Source organism: Pelmatolapia mariae, linkage group LG3_W (genome assembly GCF_036321145.2).
Source record: "Pelmatolapia mariae isolate MD_Pm_ZW linkage group LG3_W, Pm_UMD_F_2, whole genome shotgun sequence".
Taxonomy (NCBI): domain Eukaryota; kingdom Metazoa; phylum Chordata; class Actinopteri; order Cichliformes; family Cichlidae; genus Pelmatolapia; species Pelmatolapia mariae.
The window spans coordinates 74,335,544-74,353,963 of NC_086229.1; the positions used below are offsets into that span (position 1 = coordinate 74,335,544).

The 18,420-nt window shown below is 41.3% G+C and overlaps 2 protein-coding genes across 2 annotated transcripts in view; both read left to right on the forward strand.

Annotated features, from left to right (window-relative positions):
- LOC134623951 (zinc finger protein 664-like) overlaps positions 1 to 18,420 on the forward strand; it is a 507,757-nt gene that overhangs the window by 483,897 nt on the left and 5,440 nt on the right. The gene's annotated exons all lie outside the window — the stretch shown is intronic.
- LOC134623949 (P2Y purinoceptor 14-like) lies at positions 901 to 16,021 on the forward strand. The gene is made up of 4 exons (XM_063468949.1): positions 901 to 995; positions 14,724 to 14,832; positions 14,936 to 15,195; positions 15,391 to 16,021. The coding sequence occupies exons 1-4, from the start codon at positions 901 to 903 to the stop codon at positions 16,019 to 16,021; spliced, it is 1,095 nt and encodes a 364-aa protein (XP_063325019.1).

An 18,420-nucleotide genomic window follows, 5' to 3' on the forward strand; every position in this document is an offset into this window, starting at 1 on the left:
AGTTTTTTTTTTTTTTTACCTTTAACTTTACCTTACCTTACCTAAGTTTGTTATCAGTTCCTGTTCCCCTGGTTTTCAGAAAATTCCTTCCAGTTTCACACTAACTATACCTTCATCTGGAAATAGGAAACATTACAATGCAACAAGATCTTCAAGTTGAGCTATAATTCCTTACTGAGTTATGCATTAGAAGCAAAGAATAAAATCATTAAATCAAACAGTCACTTGCAATATAAAAAGTAAACTACGATCCCAAAGTAACTTGTGATTTGATTCAACACTTTACCTTACTACTTTACTCACACACACTCACACACCAACCCTGAATCCCCAAGTTCCATTGTTGTTGGCATGGATCACTGCTTGTGGTTGTGGGAACCAACGACCCTGTAAAAAACAAAACAAAATGGGGCCTCTCCTCTGCAAAGCCACACGATCAAGTTCAAGATACACCCACTGCCCCATCATACTGTCTGGTGCGCAGTAAGAAGAACTGCAAGCTTATTCCAAAGGAGCTGCAAATCTGGATCTCCAGCCTCGCCGGTCTGAAAACTTAAGTCCCGTGCAGTCCTTGCTGTAACTTGCAGAGTCTGCCGTTGGAGCTAACTCTGATAGCATAGTCAGCTAGCTGCTAATTACTTCCGGCGCCGCTCCGAGCTGGCAGCCAGTATCAGCAGCTCCGACCTGACCGAGTCCTTTTTTGTCTTTAATATATGTTTCTCTGCTGTTTTTGTGTTTATTGTTTTTATTTTTCTATTGTGGACTGCTGTCCCCCACAATGGAGCTCAGAATTCTATGGACAATGGTGTTCTTTATTACATTTTTTACGGCGTCTTTGTCCGGAGAGTGCGTGTTGTTTACAGCAGGGATCAGCTGTTAGCCCTCGGAGCCTCCGCTGCCATGCCTACCGCCGAGCAAGCTAACATCCCCCGCGAGCTGAGGAGGAAGAGACGCAGTACTCGGGCCGGGATCGGGCGTCGCAGTAAAGTTCGGAGGTACCGGCCAGCGATTCCATTTATTATTATGGGGAATGTGAGATCTCTCCCCAATAAAGCAGACGAGCTGGCGGCTCTTACCCGACATCAGAGGAGCTACAGGGAGTGCAGCCTGATGTGCTTCACAGAGTCGTGGCTAACTGCGCTAACTCCGGACTCACACGTAAACATGGATGGTTTTCATCTGATCCGGGCCGACAGAACAACGGAGAGTGGTAAGAAGAGAGGAGGGGGTCTGGCTGTGTTTGTGAACGATAGATGGTGTAACTCTGGACAATTATCTATCAAAGAGACGCTATGCTGTAAGGACATTTAGCTGCTAGCGGTTAGCATGAGACCGTACTATCTACCACGAGAGTTTACACACGTGATTATGATAGCTGTGTAAGTCCCGCCCTCTGCTAGCGCTGCAGCAGTCTGTGAGGTCCTGCACACTGTAACCAGCAGACTCCAAACACAGCACCCTCAGGCCCTTTTCCTGATCTCTGGGGACTTTAATCACATCTCCCTGTCCTCCACTCTCCCCACCTTCACCCAGTATGTTACCTGCCACACCAGAGACAATAAAACATTGGACTTATTGTATGCCAACACCAAGGAGGCATACAGCTCATCACCTCTCCCTCCCCTGGGGGGCTCAGATCACAACCTGGTTCATCTCCAGCCTGTGTATAAACCTCTAGTACAGAGAGAACCAGTAGTGAAACGCACAGTAAGGAAATGGTCGGCAGAGATTGAAGAGGCCCTGAGGGACTGTTTCCGTTCTACTGTGTGGGACAACCTCTGCAGCCCCCTGGAGGATGATCTCAACAGCATCACAGACTGCATTACGGATTACATGAACTTCTGTGTGGACAACACCGTACCCATCAAAAAGGTACCGTGTTTTTCTAACAACAAGCCATGGATAAATCCTGAAATTAAGGCTCTCCTCAAGGAGAAGAAGAGGGTCTTTAGATCTGGAGACAAACAGGAGCTGAGAGTTGTTCAGAAGAAGCTGAAATGGAAGATAAGGCAAGGAAAGGAAAACTACAGGAAGAAGATGGAAGAGCAGCTGCAACAGGACAACATCAGAGGGGTTTGGAACAGCCTGAAGACAATCTCAGGACAAAAACCAACCCCCCAGGCTGCAGGAGACTTGGGGTGGGTGAATGACCTAAATAAATATTTTAATAGGTTTGATCAACCACCCACCCCTCCCACAGCATCGTCCCGCCTGCTGCAATCTCCTTCATCTCCAGGGACTGCCTGTCCTTCATCTCAGGACTTCACACCTCTCAGCTTCACACATCCCAGCTCCCAGTCATTACACCCACCCCCAGCTTCTGCGGACTCCAACATACACACCCCTCCCCCAAAACCCACTCTCTCCATCTCAGCACTTCAAGTGAGGAACGAGCTTCGTAAAATCAAGGTGCGGAAGGCTGCAGGACCAGATGGCGTCAGCTCCAGGCTCCTGAGATGCTGCGCAGATGAACTGTGTGGCATCCTAGTTTATCTGTTCAACCTGAGCCTGTCACTGGGGAAAGTACCACAGCTGTGGAAGACCTCCTGTGTGGTACCGGTACCAAAGACCTCCCATCCCAAGGACCTCAGCAACTACAGGCCGGTAGCCCTGACATCGCATCTGATGAAGACCCTGGAGAGGTTGGTTCTAAACCATCTGCGCCCCCTGGTGAGGTCTTCATTGGATCCGCTGCAGTTTGCTTACTAGCCTGGCATCGGGGTGGAGGACGCCATCATCTACCTCCTGCACCGAGCTCTGACTCACCTGGAGAAGCCTGGAAGCACTGTGAGGATCATGTTCTTTGATTTCTCCAGTGTTTTCAACACCATCCAGCCACGACTTCTGAGAGACAAGCTGGAGCTATCAGGAGTGGACCACCACATGTCCCATACTGGACTACCTCACAGAACGTCCACAGTATGTGAGGTCACAAGACTGTGTCTCTGATACGCTGGTCTGCAGTACGGGGGCCCCACAGGGAACTGTGCTGGCACCGTTCCTCTTCACCCTCTACACTGCAGACTTCTCCATAAACTCCCCACGCTGCCACCTACAGAAGTTCTCTGACGACTCTGCCATAGTCGGCCTCAGAGTACAGACAGTGGACTCTGGACTTTGTGGACTGGTGTCAGCAGAACCACCTGCTGATCAACGCTGGGAAAACCAAGGAGTTGGTGGTGGACTTCCGGAGACGCAGACCCACCACACTGACACCGGTGAACATCCAGGGAGTGGACATTGAGATAGTGGACTCTTATAGGTACCTGGGTGTTCACCTGAATAATAAACTGGACTGGAGCCACAACACTGATGCTCTTTACAGGAAGGGTCAGAGCAGACTCTACCTGCTGAGGCGGCTGAGGTCATTTGGAGTTCAGGGAGCGCTTTTAAAGACCTTCTATGACTCTGTGGTGGCATCTGTCATTTTTTACAGTGTGGTATGTTGGAGCAGCAGTTTATCAGCAGCTGAGAGGAAGAGGTTGGACAAACTCATCAGGAAGGCCAGCTCTGTTCTAGGATGCACCCTGGACCCAGTGCAGGTGGTGGGAGACAGAAGGACTCTGGCCAAAATAACATCTCTGATGGACAGTTTCCCACGCCATGCATGTAAATGTTGCTGAACTGCAGAGCTCCTTCAGTGACAGACTGCTGCATCCTAGATGCATGAAGGAGCGTTTCCGCAGGTCCTTCCTCCCTGCAGCTGTCAGACTGTACAATCAGAACTGCTCCCAACAATCATAGATGTTTATATCTGCGCTGTAACAACTTTTACTGTTATAACTGCACATTACTTTTCTCAGCTTATATATACACTAACTTATTGAAAGTTACGTGTTTACTTTTTAATGCACCAGTACAATAAACAATCTGCACTTTTCTAATTATTCTAAATATTCTTAACTATTTAAACATCTTTCTGTATCCTGCTATGTTTGCACACTATGTGTACGCTAATTTAAACAACTGTACTGTACTCTGCTCTGGTAACTATTGTCCATGATGTAAATATGTAAAAATTGCGCTTCGCTTCTGTGTGTCCTGTTCTGTTTGTATATGTGTGTTTTTTTGCTGCTGATACAACCAAATTTCAAATATTCTGCTAAGTGGTTTTCTGGGCACAGATACAAAGGCTAGGTGGAGCTGCACTAACCCACTTCTTTCTTGCTGAGTTCCCTTGTTGTGTGTGTGATTTCCACCAGTCAGTTTTTTCAGTTATTTCCTACACTGCCTAGTCATTCTTTGCTTTTTAAGGAGTAGTGATGGCCAAATGAAGCCTTCTGAAGCTAGTATTGAAAAAGGTTTCATTACTCGAACCCTTTCAACACAGTGCTCTTTGGTGACATCTTGTGGCCCAAAGTATGAAGAGCAGCTTGAATCTACAACTTGAAATAAACTGCTTTATTGTGATTCCCTACTCTACAGAGCTGAGTTGACAATTCTATGCGATATTTGGCTAACACTCTGGTGTTTTGAAGATGAATTTCTTTGGGGGGGATGAAAAACAACAATGTTATGTCTGTTTGATTAATAAATAATTTTGATAAATAAAATTAAAAATGTGCCATTGTGTGTTCTTCCTTTGTTTGACTTCTTGACATTTGAAAAAATAATAGAAAAAACATCTTACACAACATCCCTCATTCCCCCATTCATACACAGATCCAATATTCTATTAACAATGATGACACTACATGTAGTCTTTAAATCTGCAGTTTATCAAATACCAGTGAGCAGTCCTTACCTTTAAATATAACATCTCTTCTTCCTCTCCGCTCCTGTCTGTCTTACATCTTTGTCTATGTCTGAGAGATACAGCAGCTGTACATTTAACTAGCAAAACACTGTGAGACAAACTGCACACAAACATTTACAAAATGTTATTCCCCTGATGCTGTGTGTGCGGAAATACCAAAGTTTCCTCATCATGTCAGAATAATATTCAATAACCTCCACCAGAATAGGTTGTATGTCAAAATTACTTAAATTAATTAAAAGACAGGTGTAGTGGACCTTATAACAATATTTAAATTTGCTTAATATGCTGAGAATAACAAAGAAAATGTAATGAAGTGATTTTAACATTTAAAAGTTTAAACTTTGTGTTAAGTCATGTAAGTCAGAGAGAGAGAGTTATGCTTTGAGTGGACTTCATATGATTAAATGCCAACAACTTCAAGGAATGTGAAGTGTGTGTGTGTGGATGGGGGAGGGGGAGAGGGTATAAAAGTGAGGTGAAGAAGAGGTCTTCCCTTTAATCTTCTGCGAGATGAGCAATTGAGAAGATTGGATCTAAGAGGTTCACAGTTAAAAGTTCCAGCAGAGATGCTAAAGGAGGAAGAACAGAATTCCAGCCTGTGAATTGATTTTGTATTTTTTAGCTTATCATTGGCTAAGTTTTACTGTGTTTAATGGCTAATCCAAAAGGATTTGGATCCACAACATACTTCCACTAGATACCCAGCTGCTTTCAGAGAGCCAAACTTCCTGCACCAGAGTTTCTGTGGGCCTAAAGGTCGACAGCTTAATCTAAATTACATGTGATCAGAGAGTTGTACTACATTTATTTGTATTCCAGAGCACTAAGCAGTCACATCATGACTCAAACATAGTTTTTGGTAGATGTTGCACTGGTGTATTGTTGTATTGTTTTTAACTCGTGAACTAGCAGCAACTGACTGATTGGAAAATGACACATCTATGTCAATCTACAGTTATGTCATTAAACTAAGAGCGTAAATGTTAGGTTAGCAGGATATAACCTTGCATATATGTTAGGTTATATCCTGCTAACCTAACAAAAATTCAGAAACATGCTTAACTTACATTCTACACTAGAAAGCATCTGAGCAATTCTAAGGTTAATTTTAAGTATTAGACTCTAGAATCAGCCATTAGAATTATTATCTACATTTATTTAAATGGTATAAAAACTTGTACTTTAAACTTCACTAAATGTTCTAAATGCAGTTCCAGGGTTGCAACTAACCAAACTGTTTTATAATCTGTATAAACCTCTGGTTCTACCAACATACATGCACTGGGAGGTGCAGTTCGCTCGCCTTGAACAATATGGCCACTGCAGTGACCAATGTGACCTCTACATGTGTGCACTTATCGCTTTTTAAGGGCTTTTTAGAACTCATAGATATTGAGTGTGGTTAGTTTATTCACTAAATCCTTATAAAGTCTTCAGCAACTCATGCATTAAATGAGTCACCACTGGATGGTCAGTGTCTATACAAGAAGAAAACAGAACACCTCAACTGCTCTTAATCAGCCACACAGATTTTTTAATCAAACTCAGAGTTGATTTTAATGACATGGGTTTTTTTGTTTTTCTGTGTGCCAGCTCGTCCTTTAAAAACAGTTTTATGTCTTGCATGTTTTTGTTTCTATGTTGTATGTTGCGTGCGTTGCACCACGTCAGCTACTTCCTCCTGCTGTTTCCACTGAACTGATGTGTGAAGCTACAGTGAGATTTCTCAACACGGCTGGTTAAAATGTGCGCATACTGTGACAAATCAGAGCTGCTGAAACCTGCTGACAGCTTCTAGGAAATCTTTTCATAATGCTGCTCCACGGTGAGAACAGAAGACATCAGTCATGGACAAATGAATGTCCCAGCAGAAATAAATGACACATTATCAAACAGTATAATTTACAAGACATTTTCATTAACAATCAACCCTCTAAAATTAAAAAAAAAAAAAAAAATGAAAATAATGCACTTACTGCGCATCTGTCTGCTTCACAAGTGTTTGGTGAGTAATCCAAGATTTAGATCACTTCCACTTTGCCACTCTGTCAAGCTCATTGCAACATCACCAGTATTGGTGACTTCTTTGCCTCCTGTTTTTACTTCTACTCCTGTACCAGGGCTCATGCTTAGGTGGCAACACTTATCGTACTGAAGATGACTTTAGATTTTGAGGATTGCAGCTGAAGAGGTGTTTGGTAGGTGCAGTGTTAAGAGGAGGAATGTGGAAGGACATTTTTGGATTTTGCCAAAAGAAGAGGAGGGAACATAGGGTGATTGTCTGAAAGAGACAGGAGACTGTAAGTGGTGTCAGGGGAGCTTGTAGCTCGTCAGTAAGAGCAATAAGAGCCCTGCTCATAACTATTCAAATACCAAATACCACTCCAATGTAATTTCTGACCATTACCACCTGCATTATGTCTATCCAATCCCGCTAAACCCGCAGACTCATTGATATTCATGTTTTTCATGTAATGTCAGAGCTAGTGAGACGTGCCCACCTGGAGGGCAAAACAATATTGTGGTCCTTTTCAGTCCATCTGTTGCCTGTTAAAAAAAACAAGAAAACCCAAAATGACAAGATACTAACATATGCCAGTTAATAGCATTATCCATAATGCTAAAACATCTGCATATTTTTTTCTCAAGTATATGATGACATCAAATTTAATGTTTATGTTTATCTTTCGTTCTCTTGGAACAGTGGGGGAGCTGTAGCTCAAGCGGAAGAGTAGGTCTTTAATATTGAACCCTGATTCACATCAGCCTCATTGCATCCATCGCCCAGCATCATCAATTGACCGATCTGTAAGCTGAGGAAATATTTGAGTTATTCACAAAGTCTTGGGATTCATGACACTGGTTTCACATGCAATTTGAATTGGCTGCAGGTGCTGTCTCATGTTAGCTGTAGTGATGAAGTGGTGAAGGACATTAGTAAAAAATCCATCAGTGGCAATAAAGTGAGTCAGAGCTCAAATAAGTGTGGCAACACCTGACCAGAGAATGACTCATCTGTAATGGAAATATGCTGTGACAGTTTAACAGTGAAGACAAAGAGGAAACATGTCAGTGTACAGTGTGATGTCACTGTGTATGTCCTGAGCTACAGTCATACCATCACACTGAGAACAGCAGAAGCAACTTTACCTCCTTACAGAAAGCTGCAGAACCAGAGGTGAGTTCTGATAGTTTCTTATTCTCACATCTTTAATACTTCTACTGATAGGGAAAAAAAGAGATGTTTTTAACCCATCCTCACTTAAGGAACAAAAATAATCAGCTGGCTTCTGCCAGTGTTCAGGAAACTAATGTGAATATATAATTACAAGTCTTATTTTGACTAAGGCTAAGGATGTCCTGGTGCCGGGTGCACTGATGAACTACCTTATACTTAAATATGTTGATAATGTTTAAAGACAGTCATTATGATCCATGGCACTAATTTTATTGGTTTCATCCATCAAGAGAACAAAAAACCTAAATGATCCATATGTACTGGCTCAAGCTACACAAGTGATAAGGAAACCAGAAAAAAAAAACTAAACTAGAGAAAATCAGTCAGGAGGGAATTATAGAGAGAAATGGTCTGTGACCACCTGCTTGTTGTCTCTAATTAATTCTTCCTACTTGGAGGGAATGATATCCCTGAAGTTTAACTGACTTTGTGTTGCACTGTGATACACAGTGATGATCCACGTACATACTGCACTGTGTTTTTAAATCATCATTTAAAAACTGTGTTTTGTATTTACTCAGGATATCTTTGTCTAATATTCCATTGGGGTTGAGGATCTGAAATCTTTAAGTGTGACAAATATGTAAAAACAGAAAGACATGGGGAAGAAGGCACATAATGATTTACAGCACATTTGATTTCATGGATCAAAGACACTGCCACACTGCATCATTATATTCACTGCTGTACATTCAAGTGTAATAAATTTAGTAATATTTCTACTGTAAACCAGTCTCTTTCTTAAAAGAATGCTTGTGCAGTTAGTTTTGACCAAAAAGTTCATCTCTGCAGAGTAATGTTGCACAAAACGTTTGAGCTGCAGTATTATGAACTAGTTTAAAGCTGTGGAAATAAAACTTCTTCTGAAAACTGAATATTTGACATTTCCTAAGAAAATCACTCATACTGCTTTGGTTTCTTCCCAAGAGCCTGTAATATCAAACACAACTTTATTTATATAGCACATTCCATTACATGTAATGAGTCAATCCCACAGAGCAAAAGTAGCACACCACAATGTGGACAGTAACAATTGAAACTCATCGTTTTACCAGCTGTTATATGCTTTAAACAAAAAATAAAAATGAAAATAAACTGATATTAGAGTTTTTGTGTTTTAAGCTTTTTGTGAAAAACATGTGTCAACACTTCTTCAGCAGCAGTAACACTTTATCCTTCCTTCCTCTTTATTAATTACCAAAGATCATTAATAGGGAAATAAAAAAAACCCAAAAAAGATTTATCATATTGTCCCCATAAAAAAACATGTTTGTATAGAAGTCATTGTGATTTAGATTCTTGTTTCACAATGTGCCCTGAAGTAGATAAAAAGTGATTTTGTCAAGAGTGAACTTACTTTTATGTTCACCAACAGCTCGGGAGGTTCTCAATCCAAACTGACCTTATGGTTTATGCCGGGCTCACACTGTGCGATTTTTTCAGTCGCGCGATTCAGCTCCTGCTCAAACTGTACGATTGACTTGCAGGGGTTAGAAGTTCATAGGTCACGATGCAGGGTCTCACACTATACGGCCCGATGCTCTGATGCGACCTGAGTGCTCAAACTATGCGTTCATAAAATGAAGGTTATAACAGAAATTCTGTCGCTCGCTCTCCCTCTCTGTCTTTCACTCACACAGACACGCACACCACCACCATCAACTTTATGAAAAACATTGATCAGGCAGCTGTGATTGAGCAGCAGTGTAAATCCAACTATTTTCACGGTTGTTGTGGTCGTGATGATTTTGTGAGGCCACATCGAAAAGGCTCGGATGAGCTTTCCAAAGTTCTACAAGTTGTGCCTCCATCGCTTGTGTCCAGATCACACGCTGCACTGCTGTGCTGCTCCGTCTTTTTCGCTGACATTTGTGTTTGCGCGTGCGCAGTGTGAGAAGCTGCGGTGACACCCTCCCGACCAAGCGATTGATGATCGGGAGCTGGTCGTGAGGTGTTAATCGCTTCTCGTTACCCAACGTACACTACACGATGCACGATGCACGATGAAGGACAAACTCGGGCCGATCACCAAAACGGTCGCATGACTCAAAACTCGGCTCAAAATTGGCCAAAAATCGCACAGTGTGAGCCCGGCATTATAAATGTCAAATCAGAAAGCTCCTGTCATGACCTCCTCTCTGTGGGCATGCACACACACACAGAGAGAGAGAGAGAGAGAGAGAGAGAGAGAGAGACCATAAGTACAAAGGGGGGCGACCGTGGCTCAGGGGGTTGGGAAGGGCACCTGTAACCGGAAGGTCGCTGGTCGATCCCCGGTCTCTCTGTCCTGGTCGTTGTGTCCTTGGGCAAGACACTTTACCCTACCGCCTACTGGTGTTGACCAGAGGGGCCGATGGCGCGATATGGCAGCCTCGCTTCTGTCAGTCTGCCCCAGGGCAGCTGTGGCTACAACCGTAGCTTGCCTCCACCAGTGTATGAATGTGAGCGTGAATGAATAATGTCATTGTAAAGCGCTTTGGGTGCCTTGAAAAGCGCTATATAAATCCAATGCATTATTATTATTAAAGGATTGCAGCAGCTTTTGGATTTTCACTCTTTGTTGGATTTAATATGAACAGTAACATAAAATTCATTCCAAATTTTCACCTTAACTTCAGTTAAGATGTGTCTTTAAATCTATGACACCTTTCTTGTTCAAATAGTTTATTCACATAGCAAAGAAGTAGCTAGTGAACTCAGTAAGTATGAGCAACAATACACATCCAGGCATCAGCTGGTCTTTCCTCCTGCTGGCTGGACCCTCAGCTTCTCTGCTGTGATCTGCCCCACATACTCACACTGGCCAAAGGAGCAGAGCAAAACTTGTTAGCCCTACATTCTAAGAAATAAAATGTTGCATTTACTCCACCCAGTTATGTCAACCGATTCCACACAACTGGGTTAGTGAAATGTAAAACGTATGATATGAATCACGAACCTCACTGCATCTCACTAATGTAATCATCGCTAATCACTCATCTGTTAATATTTTTGACTTTTTCTTGAAAAGAGGTGGAAAAGAACCAAAATCTTGTCTCTCATTAAGTTTTCCACCTCTTTTCAAGAAAAAGTCAAAAATATTAACAGATGAGTGATTAGCGATGATTAATTAAGCAATGTTTGATAACTCACATTAGTGAGATTCAGTGAGGTTCATGATTGGTAATAATAATAATTATTATACAATTGTGATGCATTGCAATGCATTTAGATGAAACTAATCGATTATTAAATACAGTCCCGATCAAAAGATTAAGACCACTTAAAATTTGGCAAAAAAATCTAATTTTGCATGGTTGGATCTTAACAAGGTTCCACGTAGAGCTTCAACGTGCAACAAGAAGAAATGGGAGTGAGAGAAAACATTTTTTGAGTGTGCATTTTATTGAAAACAACACTTACACTGAAACAGGCTGTTTTACAGCTGATCAAAATTTAAGACCACATGCCTTTAAAAGGTCAAATCTGTGTAAAAATGGGGATTCATTGTCATTTTGTCAGGTAGTCACACTGTCATGATGTTCTGGTGGTAAAGGCCAAAAACTGTCCTTTTTTGAACGTGGTCGGGTTGTTGAACTGCATAAGCAGGGTCTCTCGCAGAGCGCAATCGCTGCTGAGGTGGGACGCAGTAAGACAGTCATTTGGAATTTCTTAAGTGATCATGAGGGTCATGGAACAAAAAAGTCAAGTGGAAGACAAGTGGCACCAGTATCGGCCTTAATTTAAGGATTTTATGCCTAAAATCCTTAAATTAAGGCCGATACTGGTGCCATCAGACAGCATCTTCAAAAACAAAAAACGTCTTCAAAGGCCTCGTCTCCGTGCTTTTTCTTTTAGTGGAACAATGGAGCTTCAGGATGTGCAGGGGCATCAAACGGCGACTGGGTATGTCCAAATGTTGGAGAGAGCATCCCTCATGACTGAGGGCCCTCGTCTGTGTGGTAACAACTGAGTTTTTCAACAGGGCAACGCTACAGTACACAACGCCCGCAGGACATGGGACTTCGTCCAGGAGAATAACATCACTGTTTTGGACCATCCTGCATGTTCCCCTGATCTAAATCCAACTGAGAATGGACAACAGTTCCAGACAGTAGATCCCTTCGTGTGGCTGTCTTCACCACTTGGAGAAATGCTCCCACTTACCTCATGGAAACACTTACGTCAAGCATACAGAAATGAATTTTTGAAGTGATCAACAATAACGGTGGAGTTACCCATTATTGAGTTCATGTTTGGAACTTTGATTTCAGATTAAGCGTTGTTTTCAATAAGTTGCATGCTCAAAAATGTTTTGACTCACTCCCATTTCTTGTTGTTGCATGTTGAAGCTCTACTTGGAACCTTGCTAAGATCCAACCATGCAAAATATGATTTTTTGCCATTTTTCAAGTGGTCATAAAATTTTGATCAGGACTGTAAAAGCTAAAATTAACAGCAATTTGTTTTCTTCAGCCACATACGTCACAGTGGACCAACAAGTGCAGTCTGTGTTCAGACAAGTTTTGAGCCATAGAAAAAGTAGCTTTTATGTAACATCTTTTATTTGTTGATGAAAACAAACAAACTGAAATTGTACCGCTGACATGATTGCAATTGAATTGAAATGCGAGTAGGGCTGGGTACCAAAACTCGATACCATGCAGAAAACCGCCTGGTGTACTTGACCACCACACTGCTTGGCAATACCCTCATCAGATAATGTTGTTTCCCTTTTAAGAAGTGTAGTGAGCTTATTCAGAGTATATGACTGTATATACTCCTTTAAATTTCCTCTACAATGGTCAGGATGGCAGAAGCAGGTAGCAATGAAATACAAAACCCCTCAGTGACTTCAATGACTTGCCACAGAAATAACATTCGTATTACGTTCGTAATAGTTTTTTCGTTTGTTTATCTTATAATTTGTAAATCTGCAAACACTCCAACTCAGTCCTTATTTATATGAAAGTAGCTATATTGTGGTGGGGCTTGATTATTTGTTGTTTATTTTGTTTGTTTGTTTTGTCTTTGCTTTACTTTTACTTTATATGTTGTTTGTTTAATTTAAGGCTAAAAGAAAATTAAATCAATGAGAGGTAAAAATTTGAGGGGGTAGGGACTAATAAGTGTATACCTCTGCCTACTCCTTTTCAAACAAAAGAATGGAATTTTATTTTGTAATGATTGTGAATGCACATGTTTGAAATAAAAATGAACTGAACTGAAATCAAAAAGGAACATTGTCTTTAGCTGCTCCTGGTAATTTAAATAGGCATTTGTTTCACAGTAAAGCTAGCTAAAATCTTCAACCTGCTGCATTAGCATGAACGTTTCAGAAAACTAAATAGGACTGAATGCAAACCCTGTGACAGAGAAATGCTTTCAATGCAACAAGAAAACTGACCAAGTGAATTATGGCTTAAGTTGATATAGTTAAATGTATTTCTTGTATAATGATATACTTACAATGAAATAGAAGGTTTTTGGTTGAGTGCAGGGTGCTGCTGGCACTCCCTTGCTGAGCTGTCTGGACAGTTAGAAGTGGCGCTGTCTTCTTCTTAATTGGTTTGGCGGACTACAGGCTTCCAAGGAGTATTGCTGCCCTCTGCTGTTGCAGTACCTCACAGTCAGGCAGCTATCTCTCTGTGACAACAATGGGGCTTTGGAGTTGATATACCCTCCTCATCTGAGTGTTTTGTTTTTTTATATATATATTTAGAGGTAATAGTTTAGACACGTGATGCATTGTCTCCAAAACGTACGTAATTTCAAAGAAACTGGTTGTTACAGCTTTTATAATACATCCTTTGGCTGATCTTAACCTTACAAACTACACCAATTATTTTATTAAAATAATTAAAATAAAATCTGAGGAGAAAAAGTTATATTTTTTACTCTAACAACCACAAACACATTTAACACATCATTTTCATAACTTGAATATTCAGGAAAAAACACAGCATATATTTTTTATCACTTTTTTTGTTTTTTTTCTCTGGTTTTACGTGGCCTCCTATCACAATGTAAAAATTGGTATATCATATTACTATGTCAACTTAAATTGTTCATGTGATTGGTTTACCACAACTACTTTACATCTGCCAATCAGCAGCACTCATGTAATTGTTGCCAGATTTCTATAAATGAGAGCTGCTCCATCCAAAGTGGGATGGATGCCATCTCTCTTAACAAGAACAGGTTTTCTCCAGAAAGTTTCCCAATTATCTATGAAGCCCACATCATTTCTGGGACACCACTCAGACAGCCAGCAATTTAGGGAGAACATGCCGCTAAACATGTCACTCCTGGTCTGATTGGGGAGGGGACCAGAGAAAACTACAGAGTCCGACATTGTTGGGGCAAAGTTACACACCAATTCAATATTGATTTTAGTGACCTCCGACTGGCGTAACCGGGTGTCATTACTGCCGATGCTTCCTCACCCTGTCAGCTCTGACGACTGTGGGCAGTCTTCTACAAACTTGCAGTCAAGGTTTGCTGGACGATATGACCGATGGATCGCTACCCAGGCAATCCAGAATACACTCCTTATAGCCAATTTCCCAGCTCATAATGGCCCGGGAAGCTGTCTCAAAGAGAGATGTAGCATAATATTTAAAGTTTGTCTGACACTGATAACTAAAATGGTATGAATAAATATTGTTTCAAAGAGAAACTTAGCATTTATATACAGTTTTAAAAAGTGTTTTATTTATGAGTGTTGTTTTTTTTTTTCATGTCTAGAAACATGGTTTACTCAAAAAACGAGACATCGGCTTTGAAGCAGACCTGTGATGTTGATGACACATCAGTCAACACTCTCTTTGTGCTGGTCTACAGTCTGGTGTTTCTGGTAAGTTTCAAATTTTCAGATTGTGTTTTGTTAGAAATTGGTTCATGGTTCTCTGTGCATCTACCAAAGTCCTGTCCTCTCCGTCCTCTCTGTGCATCTTAAGGTGGGTTTACCCCTCAATGGTTTCATCATGAAGTTTTACTGTTGTCGGGCTCGGCAGCAGGCATCGAGCAGCTTGATGGTTTACCTGAAGAATCTGACAGCTGCTGACTTCCTGCTCTGCCTCTGTCTGCCACTGCGCATCACCCACTATATCAACAGCACTCCCATGGTTCAGCTGCTCTACTGCACAGTTGGGGCTTCTGCTTTTTTCCTTAACATGTACGCCAGCATCATATTTATGGGGTACATCGCTGCCAACAGGTAAAAAACCTTTACTGATTTCAGACTGTAGTTCATGACAGTGTAAAAACTAGATTAAATGGTTAAGTACACACCCTGTGCTCTTGACAAAAGCATGAATGTACCTTTTTGGCTCAATATTGACCTTTGCAGATTAGGCACATTTGTGACTGATTAGTGAAGTTGTATTCTGCCTCCTTCCTCTTCTGTCTTCAGGTATTGGAAAATCACCCATCCTTCAGGAACTCACATCCCACAAACAGTACGAACTGCACGAATCACCTCTGTCATCACCTGGGTTATTCTCCTGGCTCCAACAGTCACTTTTAGCAGCTTTTTTATCAGCTCCAAGGAACCTTTGATCTCTAATCCTAGCCATTGTGTAGATTTCTTTAGTTCATCAGTCAGCCTGCTGTACAAAATCCTCCACACCTTCTCTGTCATCATTGTCCTCTTAGTCTTCATATCCCTGGTTTTCTTCTACTACAGCATCTCCCGCAGGGTGCTTCAGGCACAGCAAAGGCAGTTGGCCTCTGGCTCTGAGAAGCTCTTGAAGTCTCGTAGAAACATGTTTCTGCTTGTCAGCATCTTCTGTGTTTGCTTTGTCCCCTATCACCTGGTTCGACTTCCCTTTACTTTTCTGTGGACCAGCTGCTCTGTGGGTCCCGCGTTGTACTACCTGCAGGAGGTGACCGCCATGGTGTCAGTTTTCAACGTCTGTCTGGACCCTCTTGTTTACTTTTTCCTCAGTAAGACTTTTCGAGCTCAGGTGAGAAAGTCGTCCAGGAGGACCAACAGGGAGCAGCAAGGGCATCACTACTTCAACACCAGTGATGTAAGGCAGTGATCTGTAAGGCAACGTACAGCATTTGAAAGTCCGATTAGTGAAACCAGTGTCATGGATCCCCATCCTCATGAACCGCAGCAGGTTCTTCTGTGCTCAGATATCAACATTAGGCTGAACTCAGCACAAACACACAATATCAGTGTTTATGTTGCTAGCATTTAGCTTTAACATGAACAAAGTGAACCAGTGTGTGTTCAGATCCATACAAACAATGCACATCGTAAAATATCTGTCTCTGGAAACAGTTTTAACATTTACATATATCCAGATGAGCTTTTTATCTTTCAGCAGTAATCTGTACATAAAATTCCAAGCTTGGAAAATGAAACAACTACTTATGCTTATAAAGAAAATATCTAAGATTTCCAGTTTGTTTTGCTTCTTTACTGTTTTTCCACAGATGCTTTCACGGGTTTGTTCTGCACTGGAGCTAAAATCCAATTTAATCTTTTAATGTTTTGTTTGGTTGTTTCAAACAATAATATGTCATTCCACATTGATCAAGCTGCACCCTTTTGTGACTCCCACACTGGTGCTTCTTCCATTCCACATAAGAAGTGTTTTATTCTTTAGATAATTTCAATATATTTTAATCATACATCTTGCACTAGTGAGGTAAGGGGGGTAGAATTATACCTTTATGATTAGCTGCACTAATAATCTATATGAGAACAAAGAGCTCCACATGAGTCTGAAGAATCTGAACTTGTCTGATCATTTTCTGCACTGATCAATTTTTGCCTTTTAACTGCAACCTGGTTTTATGATCTCATTATATCTGAGAGCAGATGTGCTCTTACTGTAGTGATTCTTCGTCTTTTCTGGACATGTACACATTATCTGTGATAAGAATTTGCAGATTTTGAGCTTTGCTTGGATTGTTTTTATTATTTAAATTAAAAAAAACCTTCTCACTTTAAAAGTTTTATATGAAGTTATTTCTTTAAACTGTAATTCTGAACCTCGAGTCTGTGAAACCTTAAACATCTTTTGAGTACAGCGCTCCTGTCATAAAAATGTCTTTGTGTCGGTGAGCAAACACCGCGAGATCTGCGTCTTTATCACATTAACGGGAATTGGGGGGCGGCTCTTAATTCTCCGGCACGGGCTTTTTGGTGAGTTCGCGAGAACGCGCAGGAGATATCAGCTGTCCGGTGTGTTTTCCTGCTACAGACCGAGTGCTCCGCTGGTGGATTCACACTGTTGGACCGGAATGATGCAGGAGAACCAGGAGCTGGAGCAGAAGTCTGCTGGAGCCTCCGCCACCTCCTCAGGAGCCCAGGTCAGTAAGCAGGACGCGTGGGTTTATATCTGACCCTTCTGGGTGTGGGTGGAAGAATACACGGCAGAAACACCGTGTACAGTTGACTCTGAACAGCTACCTTGCAACAGGCATCGCAGACACACACCCTGGCTGCCGTGAGAGTTATTAGATTTGTTCTGTGCTTTCTTTACGGTAGCCTGTGTCGAGGTGATGCAGCCTTAAACACGACGGAAAGTAATAACAGTGATAATGATGTTAATGATGCAGATAAGCCCCGCGGGGTCATCGTGCAGGGCTCAGCAGGTGTGCAGCCCATGATAACAGAGAGTATGGGCTCAAATTGGAGTCATAAATATTTTTTTTTATTTTTTACTTTTGCTTTTAAGTTAAACACGACATGCTTCTACAGAGTCAATTGAGGACAATTACTACATTTGGCATTTGTAAACTTATAAGCATGAAAAAAAGAAAAAGGACAGAGGAGAAAAAATATAACAATGTTAACTAAATAAAAAGTAAAATAAAATAAGAAAATTCATGTGGCGTGTGAGGCATGAATTATGATTAGTTAGTTTTTAGGAATTCTAGAAATGGCTGCCAAATTGTACAAAAACTCACCAGTTTCCCTTTTCTATCAAATCTTATCTGTTCCACCCTGGCCACAGACACCATCTTATTAAGCCACCTTTTAAACACGGGGCCAAAGAAGACCGCCACTGTAAAAGAATAAGTTTATTTGCGGCCAGCATACCCATTGTAATTATCTGTTGTGAAAAGGAAAAAGATTCGATTGATGCAAATGATCCAAGTATAGCCAATGTACCATCAAGTGGTACTTTTTTCCTAAATTGGTTTGAAAACCACATAAAAATCTGGCTCCAAAAAGCTTTCAAGACAGGGCAATGCCAAAATAGATGTGCAAGGGAACCTTCACTGATATTACATCTATCAAATAAGGATGATACAGAATTATAGATGTGGGTAAGTTCAGAAAAATGTAATCTGTGAATGACTTTAAACTGGATTAGTTTCCATCTGGTGTTTATTGAGCCTTTCTGAATATTGGACAAACAGTTTGACCATTGGTCCTCAGACAGACGAACACAGAGGTCTTCAGCCCAGTAGTCATACATAT

Bases quoted from the DNA above. Each gene is read 5' to 3' on its own strand.
- LOC134623949 (XM_063468949.1), top strand. From the start codon at position 901: ATGCCTACCGCCGAGCAAGCTAACATCCCCCGCGAGCTGAGGAGGAAG. The intron at 996-14,723 runs GTACCGGCCAGC...TTTCATGTCTAG, and splicing joins CGTCGCAGTAAAGTTCGGAG to AAACATGGTTTACTCAAAAA. The intron at 14,833-14,935 runs GTAAGTTTCAAA...GTGCATCTTAAG, and splicing joins TCTACAGTCTGGTGTTTCTG to GTGGGTTTACCCCTCAATGG.